This window comes from Limulus polyphemus, unplaced genomic scaffold (assembly GCF_000517525.1).
Source record: "Limulus polyphemus unplaced genomic scaffold, Limulus_polyphemus-2.1.2 Scaffold2298, whole genome shotgun sequence".
Taxonomy (NCBI): Eukaryota; Metazoa; Arthropoda; class Merostomata; order Xiphosura; family Limulidae; genus Limulus; species Limulus polyphemus.
Window position 1 is genome coordinate 69,596 of NW_013667908.1, and position 10,314 is coordinate 79,909.

At 29.4% G+C, this 10,314-nt stretch overlaps 1 protein-coding gene across 1 annotated transcript in view; it reads right to left on the minus strand.

Annotated features, from left to right (window-relative positions):
* LOC106466548 (protein vav-like) overlaps positions 1-10,314 on the minus strand; it is an 89,402-nt gene that overhangs the window by 60,259 nt on the left and 18,829 nt on the right. Inside the window, exon 4 of the mRNA XM_022394582.1 lies at positions 5,823-5,897. Coding sequence (XP_022250290.1) covers positions 5,823-5,897 — 75 coding nt within the window. The remainder of the gene's footprint in view (positions 1-5,822; positions 5,898-10,314) is intronic.

Below are 10,314 nucleotides of genomic sequence, written 5' to 3' on the forward strand. Positions count from 1 at the left end.
GTGTGTGTGTGTGTGTGTGTGTGTGTGTGTGTGTGTGTGTGTGTGTGTGACAAATGCAAGTAAAGGAATAAAGAGCATTGGGATAAATTTGTTTGTTATTTATTGTAGGTGTGAAAGGGATTAGCTGAACATTATTCAAGACTGAGAGTGGCTTCTTCCTTCTCTTTCCGGAACAAACTATCTAAGAAATTTATCATGACAGACTAACTTGCCAACACATTATAACATTTTTTTGTTTATTTTCAAACAAGACATAGTTGCAAAATAAAATTTAATTTATGTACTTGAAGATACATAAGGATTGGCATAACGTTTTTGCATAAGAAGGTTTGAGTCTATCTTAAGAATCGACAGATGCTTAAGAATTAAGACTAAAATAAACTGAACTTCTCTGTAAACTGAAAAACATTGCTTCTATCTTGAGTTTTGCTAGTATAGTATTAAACTTAATTTTTTACACAACAGCAATGATAATCATAATCAATAGCACAAAATTTTCAAAAAACAACAAAAAAACAATGGTCAAATAAAAAATAAATGAAATGTGAATAAAAAAATTCCTTGTTTAATCCAGGACCTCAACAAGTTCAGAGCCCTGATGCTAATCGCACCTGTCTAAACCTGCCCCTGAATGTAGTCTAAAATCTGCTTATAATATCGTTTCTAAAACACCTACATAGTCAGTGGTTTTAACACTTAACAAAGCACTTTTGCTTAAAAAGCTGAATATAACTCAACATATTTAGTGAAAATTATGTTTACTATTATTGGAAACACATGAATGCTTGTGTAAAGTATTTCCACGTTTTGTGTATTAGTAAGCTGTGTGGATCTAAACAGCAGACATTCAGTTTTTATAGTTAATCTCATGAAACCTTATTATTTAACAAGTTTAGAATAATTCTAATAATCATTCAGGAAATTTATTTTGCATTGCTGGCCAAACCTTATGATATATTATTGGCACTATGAGTGAAAAGATCATTGGCAGTGAGGGTATTAATCCACTAATAATTCAATGAATTATAATCATTATTTATCTGTGTCTTCTGGTATACTGATTTATGACATACAAATATTTCTAATTAATTTGTTATACAGGACTGTCTTCATTAATTACGTTTAAAATTACTTCAGTGAGCATCAATATAATTAGCTACCTTTTGAATATAAGTACTTGATAATTTCATTAAAAATTATTATGGGATTAGATCAAGAAAAAAGTATAAAATGGATGATAATGCATGTCATAAACACACCGAGATAAAATAAAAATTAATCTTTACCATCAAGTTTTATAAACACAGTATAACTGCAGTCTGTTTCCTCCTATTAACTACCAAATTATCAGCATGTTTATATAATCAGTGTTTCCATAGGTGGTGCTATTTGAGCATTTTGCAGAAAAAAAGTTAATTTTGCCAAATTTTTCTTAATGATAATACAAACATTTCCTATCTAATGTCAAGACGATCATGCCATTACCATTTTGTGTTTTTTAAGTAAACAGTACTTCCCCTTTGATCTCATGTAAATCAAGTAATGAAAACATGCTGTACTATCACTGATAATAGAAATATAAAACATTTCATGATTGCAGTTGGAAGTAATTAAGCAGTCACAGTTAGCCATTTTATTTATACATGTTGTTTGAATATGATAAACATAAAAATAATATTCAATTAATAAAGATTTGAGTCATCAGAATATCTTGCCACAGCCTACCATACTCATTAAACCTAAATAAGCTTATCTGATGTCTTCTTATCAAATAAAATTTCTTTATCTTTCAAACAGATATATAATTTAACACACAAAAACTTTCATGAATGATAAAATGTGTAAAAGAAACTACAAAACTTCCCAGTTCTGTGGTTTGTTTCTAAGTCTTCAAAACTTCCTACTAAATTCCTTTGATCGAGGCTACAGGAGTCCAACTAGCAACTTACCCAGAAAACCATAAACCACTGATCGAACTACTTTATTTATTCTATTATGACATGAAAAGTCTAATTCTGGCTCTATCTGATCATGTTTAAATTTTCTTAACAGCTTTTTACCAAATATGTATGCCATTAATAAATGACCAAACCACTTGACGTGACATTATACAAGGGTGATGACAAAGGTATGTACAAAAAACTAACCAGAAAAAAAGACAAGGGAAACACGTGAAAATCAAGAAAAAGGTAATATATTCTACAGGGGTGATAACTGATTAACAAATTTAAAGGTATTCTTTGGACTGACAGAAAAATTCTAAATGAAAATTTGAATTTTTTTAAATATTTCTTTGTGAATTACACTAATTAAACATTATAAATGACAAATATTGATTCTAAGAAATTTTTTACTTAAAAATTGTAGAAACAGAGTTAGAATGAAAATACAACATTAGCATACAAATTTGTGACACAAAAAACATCGAAAGTAGTGAAAAAAATGCATTTGACAAAATTTATGGTGAAAACCAAAAGAAAACCTGAACAATGTTCATTAGATGAGGACCATATATTTCATCATGTTGAGTAATTCTAAAACCTGAACAATGTTCATTAGGTGAAGACCATATATTTCACCATGTTGAGTAATTCCAAAACCTGAACAATGTTCATTAGATGAAGACCATATATTTCACCACGTTGAGTAATTCTAAAACCTGAACAATGTTCATTAGGTGAAGACCATATATTTCATCATGTTGAGTAATTCTATAATTTGTCTCTTTCAAAATCTCATTGTAAAACTGACCAAACATTTTGTGTGAAATCTCTCATTCTCTATTTAAAGCATACAGGAAATGTAACAATAATCAGTGTTTAACTGCAATATTGATGGCATGTAAAAGAAAAAACAATTATGTGACTTGTATAGTATTTGGAACCCTGTAACAACAACAAAGTCATGGACCGAAAAGCAGCTCAGTGAGTCAGTACTTTAGAAATTTGTTTTTAAAAAGTTTATAGTCTATGTGGCACTTGAAAAAGTACATGTATCTATTATGTAAAGTTTTTTATTATTTAAACCATGCTTTCATAAACCTACTTTTTCTCATTATGTTGTTGTCCAACAAATAATTCATGTAGCTTTCAAATATGCATTCTATAACACTAAAATATATACTGGACACTCGAGCAAAATGTCCCAAAACTATTAATCTATCTAATTTTCTATATAAGTTAAAAACAGGTTTAAAAAAATGCCATTACTGGTTGGAGCAATGACTTACACATATCAAGCTTTTCTTGAAAACTGACAAACTAAACAAACAAATGTAGAAAAGTGGTACATTAAATCCTACTCATTCAATTTGTTATAAACATGTCCATCCATTAAAATGTACCATGTGGATTAGAAACTACACTAAAGCTGATGGATTTGACAAACTTAATGATATCTCAACAAATTGAGAACAAAGAAGGTTCATATTATATATTCTTGTCTCCCACTAACTATAGTTTCAGTTTTTAATAGGTTGGACACTCTGAAAGCCATAAAATGGATGAAAAAAAAAGAAAAAAAATATATATATATGAGAGTGTTCAAAACACAAGACACAAATAAATGAGGACTGATAATTTATTTAACTATTTCCTTTTAAAAGTAAGAAATTAAAACTTATATAATATAAAAATTTGGATTATGAAATATATTTTGATGCCAAGTTTATTGACATACATTGATAATAAAGTTCTTTAATGTAACATGTAAAAATGCCATGACATGTTCACTTTGACCCACCCTTGTGCATAGGGTTAATCCCTTGTTTTAATTATACAGTGAATGATATGTGTAAGCACATTAAAATGTCTCATCTGAAGATAAGCCTCATACTTTCTACTGGTTCACTTTCTGGATGCTTTTTTATTAACCTAAGTGAACTTACTATCATGTATTATTAAATGAGCATTAAGGAAAGATTATAGTATAGTCTGTCATCAAGGTGTACATTTTTTTTTACATATATCAACCCCAGGCAAATAGGCATGACAAATGTACAAAACTAAAAATAATATGATTTACTATGGTTATATGATTCACATGCTTATGTGACACGGAGGTTAAATCTACTGGCAGGTTAAACAGTGTACATATGTGATAGACTAGTATTCCTGACATAATGAAAATATGATTTAATACCAAACATGTAAAAGTTTAAATTCACCGGGCAAGTTATCCAGTCTATATATCCTTTTCAGCCATACTTACAAAAAAGACTGGGGACTCTAAGTCATTTCACCCACATATAGCTCCTTCATCTTGTACCAATAAAACTTTACATTAAGAAATAAATATTCCATTCCCAGCTATAAAAATACTCACATATTTTAGAAACTGTTATAAATATGGAACTAACTAATTGGATATTTTAACTGACAAATCAGTAAATGAATTACACATCTGTTTGTGTACCAGGCTTATGATGGATTAGCTTATTACTTATAAACAGGCTACTTATCTTAAAAAAAATTCAGTAACAGCAGCTATTTAATGCTATCAAAAAAGAAGAACACGTAAACATTTTTGAAAATTTTAATAATTAAATATAAAGTTTTCTGTTACATACATGTACATTCTTTATGCAAGTAGAACTGCACTAACCCCCAGGCTAGTATGCAAAGTATCCATGGAAACACAGACACAAAATTTATATAATAGCACATCACCCCTGATTATTCTAAATAATCAATTAATTTTATCCCTGTATTTGTACATAGAATCTGCTTCCCTATTACTTGTACTAATTCATCAAAATATTTTCAATCAACACCAATTATTGCTGATAAGATATAAAATCTAGCAGGTAAGTTTCACAATTACTGGAATTAATACTGCTCTTCTTTGTTATAGACATAGACAGTCAAGGAAGTCTGAATTCTGTCAATTAAAAGAAGTTTTCAAGATTCCCAGCTTAAAACAACAATTGGAACCAAGGTGATCTCCTAAAAAACCGGTTTCATAATTATTATACACAAGCTGAAATAACCGTCAACTGACAGGGAATGTTTAAACACAATTAAAACAATGTAAGTTTAACAGCAATCATATATTTCAAAGTAATAACTTGAACATAAACTTTATCTCAAAATTTTAAAATCATAACAAAGCTTCTTCATAAACAACATTTGCAGTTTGCTTTAAATCTACCAACAAATAAATATTTTGAGGTGATCCCACCCTTGAACACCCTACATCTCACTGATCATGAGAAAAGCATGGTTGTTTGAAAACAATCCAGCAACTTTCATACTTTGACCTTGAATCCCTTCAGAATATTCAACACTAAAACATCAACCTGCCAAGATTGTTTGAGATTGAGTCAATAGGCTGGAAGTAATTAACCAACAGGCTTTACAAAATAGAAATAGGGTTAAGTTCAATTTTGACCTCCTTAGGACATTCCCCATAGTTCGTAGTGTTTACATACAAATTTTGGTTGAGATTGGTCCAATAAGCTCAGAGGAGTTAGGGTGCAAACAAACACACAGTTCGTCTTTATACACACACATAGACAAAAAAATTAGAGATAAACTTTTACATTAAAAACTGATTGTGTGTGTCTTACAGAAAACAGTCAGATAATGCTGACAGATGGCACATTATGATAGAAAGGGCCAAATCTCTGCTGAAAATAAGAGAACAAGCAGTTTTAAAACTTTAATTCTAGGTCATCTAAGATCATCTTCATCTGCCATAAGTATCTATAGTTAAAACTGTAAATTTTTTATTCTATATCCATAAAAATATTGTTAATAGATACTTATCTGAACATTAAAGATTTCCAGATGAATATTTTAAAATATATGTATATATACACATACTTGGCTATATCTTCCAAATTTCTATAAATGTCATCATTGTAATAGTCATGAGCTTTGTTGTAAGAAGGAAATCCTCTGAAAAAACAAAACAAAAAATGTGTAAATATTTGTGTAGGATTCAAAACTAACATTTGGAATGAAAACACACAAGCATGGTTTACTTCCCAAGTTTAATAATGTTGCCACATGATACAAAACTTTAATGTTCAGTTTGAAATATTCAAATTACAAAGTTAATCATTCCAGCTACAAAATGTCCAAAGAATGTAAAGAAACCACATGCATTAACCCTTCTAAAATCAAAATATCAAACAGATGTACATGATCAACATGAGTCATATATGCCTCTATAATGTGTGGAAAAAATAATTTGGTTAATTTGCAATTAATCATTAGATCAAGAAGGCAGAACATAATCTTAAAATACCTGCCAACTGATAAAGCAACACCAGAAAAAGTTATGCAATGCTTCAGAGGTGGCACTGGTATTTCATTCCTATCTTTAAGATAAAATCAATATATGAAGGTTTAAAGAAATTTAACACCTTATTTATTAATAAGAAATATAACAGGTCTGGAAACTGCATTTGATTATTTCAACAAAACTTGTAATTTTCACAACTTCTCTGCGACTGTTGCTTTCAGTCATGTTATTTATGAAGTTGTGAAAAGTACAAATTTTGTTACAAATGCAGAGAAACTTTAAAAACCATAAACATGCAGCTCAATCATGATTAAGAGATTTAGAAGGACTTGTTCAAACATTTATTCTTACACATGTATTTATACGTTACACACAAATCTATGAAAATCTAACTTTTACAAAACTACAAATTACTTAATAGAATAAATTTGATTACTGTTTTTTTTCTATCTAATACATTATAAGTCTTTGTTAGTAGTTGCAGTAACCATATATCACTAAAACATGTCAATTAATTCTAAAACGTTATCATATATATTGCTAATTACAGTATTAACACTTCAATAGTAAAAACATTTTATTTTTCTCTAAATAAGTATTTTATGTAATTTTATCCATTCTGTTTATTTCACATTTCATGTGCATACTGGGAAGGGTAGTAAAAATAAGGCAAGTGAAAAGAAAATATTGTTTAAAACTAAAATTAGTAGAATAAGAGAATTTTCAGTACATGTGAAACCAAATGCCTTATACTAACTGGATGGACAATCTATAAACTTGGTTGGTAGAAGGTTCACACTCAATTAGAAAACAGAAGTAAAAATTTATTACACATTTCAATTAGAAACATTTGGAGCTTATCATTAATATCAAAGAGAAAATAATTACAATAAATATACACATTATACCTACAGATGTAAAAAAGAAAAAAAGAAGTCTACATGAACAGCAATATGATACAAAGTACAGCGAAGGTTAATATAATGAATGTAATTTGTTTTGTATCATAAATGCACTTCTGGGATAGGAAAAGTTATTCATACAGAATAATAGTTACTAATGGGTGCACATAATTTGAATATAAATAATTAAAGAATATACAGTCAGAACGTACACATTTCGGAAACTTAAAAGTTCAAATACTTAAGACTGTGAAAAACTCGACCTACTGGACCATCCCTACCAGAAAAAGATCTGACCAATTTCTCTAGATGTGAAATGGAAAACATAATATATATATATAAATAAGATTTTGCAAAAAACATCTACATAAATTATACCCTGTAAAAACATACCTAAGAAAATAAAAACACTTAACCTTGATAAACAGGCAACAAAATCTGATAAGCCAAGGCTTAATTTCATTAACAAATATGGTCTGTAACAAATGGAAATAGGTTCTATATATATTCATTTCTGAACAAATTCAAGAAATTAAAATTGTTAATTCTATCCTCACAGGGGGAGTGAGTGTTATTTAATCTCAGCTTCACAATAACATTTCACTGGCATACATACCAATTATACATAAAAAAGCAATAACATAAAAATAAGAACATTAGATACAATAAAACAGACAACAGAACTAATACACCACATCATGATACATATTCCTAACACACAAACCACAGTAACATAGCAGAAAGCAGTATCATTAGGAATATATCTTAGATACTGCCAGAAAGCAAAATGTCTGCATATGAACGTACCTTGGTGTCATAAAGGGTAACTCTTCCACATCATCATAGAGACAACATGTACTGTCTGTCTCACTTAAGTTGCACGAAAACCGATTCCTTGGAGTATGGTCAGTGTGAACAACCCATTTCAACATTATGTCATGGTATTATCACTTGAAAAGTGCCATTATACTAATGTCTTCTAATAATAATTCAACATGTTCAATCCACTTACGACAAGATTCATCTATCCTTCAACTGTACAACACAACAGTAGGGCCTTTAAATAAAATCCAAGACAAATCACCTGTACATAAATACAAGTAAATGCATGCCTTTTTTTCACAAACAAATCTTGAGCCAATGCCTTCTCATATTAGTGGGAGGACATTCTGTTTCTACCCCCTACAAACTTCACAGGGGGTAAGGTGGGACTAAAGCTTTCAAAACACTATACATGTTATTTATAGTATCTACATCTTTCAAACACATTCAAGGGAAATAAAATCTCAGTAAACCACTCAGTTTTAAATCTTATAAAAAAAAAAACAGAATGTGATGATTTTGAAAATACAGTCACAGAAGATGCTCACAATTAATTTAAGTACATTAACCTTAAATTTTACAACACAATAACTACTAATCTCTCTATATTCTATAAAATACTGACAATGGCATCACAACTTTCTACCTTAAAAACACTATACATAAATGGCTCCAAGTCATTAAAAATATTAGTCTGATGTAAAACTAGGCATCTAAGGCTATGTAACTGTAACTTTTCTTAGATGAAGATGCCTACGAGGCATTGTTGTATAAATTTATTTCCTATAGTTTTAAGATTTTAAAACTACTAGAACATGCATTTTCACATGTATATCCCACTATTGATGGGAGTTATTATACAAGAATGAAATATGCAAAACAGGAAGGTTTTTCAAGGGCTAGCTTAAAACTATTTTGAGGCAATGAATAGCTTATTTCTAAGAGTATCAATTAACTGTTAAATTAAATATTTTCAAATGGATTAACTGTAAAGTGATATCAAAGTGACAAGTAAGTGGAAATAATCATTACTGTGATATTTGGTCAATTGAATGTGCCTAAACAATGCATTATTTAGGTCTAAATTACCCACTCTAATGTAAGTGAATACAATCTTGTAACTCCAAAAACAAAAGCACAGTTCATAGATTTCATTTTATTTGTATTCATTAATGTATTTCTTAGAAACAGCAATGTATATCTACTTGAATTGTATACAAATGATATACATGTTGGATCTTCACTATTACACATATACACCAGTAAGATCACATTTGTTTCTATATATACATAGTTCTATAGAACGTACAGTACTTCCAGTAATCTAAATAGATTCAATACGTAACAAAGGTTCACACTGTCAGTATTTAATTTATGATGGATAATCAAAATTCTCCCAAATGAAATGGTTAAAATTAAAACTATGTACTAATGAACTGTTTTTAATCCAGTAAGTACTTGTCTTCTCTGAACTTCAGAAAATACTTATTTTGTCAAATTTCATAAGATTTTTTATTTAATTGTTAAAAAATCAAAATTTGTGTAATTTAATATTCTACAATTTTGACTTAGGAAACTAGTTCGGATATTTCCATATCTTGCATTTAATTTCTACCTAAACAGTTAACAGAAACTTTCTTTTCACTTTCAGCATCTTAGAAAGTTAAAAATTATTAGAAAAAGCTAATTCGCATGGACTACATACATGTGTATAAACACTTATACGGACCTTCAAATTATGTGCGAGTTCTATTACACTTCTCCAAACAATGGATTTATTAATTTAACCCATTAACTGCGGATGATGGATATTTCCGTCATTGAAGTTCTATGGCTCAGCTGCAAATGACGGAAATATCCGTCAGTCACACACATATAATTAACTCTATGCAAATGGCAAAAATTACTATTTTATTGTGATTGATGGCAACTCAGTTTTATTTGTCAGTCAGAAAATGGCAACTGAGCTGCTCCTGCCCCAGTTAATGGGTTAATTTACGTGAGAATCACAGATTTTATGTTTCATAAAAAAATCGTGTATATTAACTCTGAAGAAACCAGAGAGGCAAAACATTGGTTAAAATAAAAAAATATATATTTTACATATATTTGGAGTGTAAAGGTCATTTTTTTCTAAACGTTTTATCAAAATGTGTAAATCCCTCCAGTGTGCACTACAAATTTTGAAAGACAATAACAGATTTTATGTCTATTCTTTGACAGACTGTTCAGACAAAGTATTCATGATGAAACTTTGTAGAATGGATGGCAACTGCCTGTTGTAGAGACACGAGTGTAGAGGACGATGTGCACTACAAATTTTGAAAGACAATAACAGATTTTA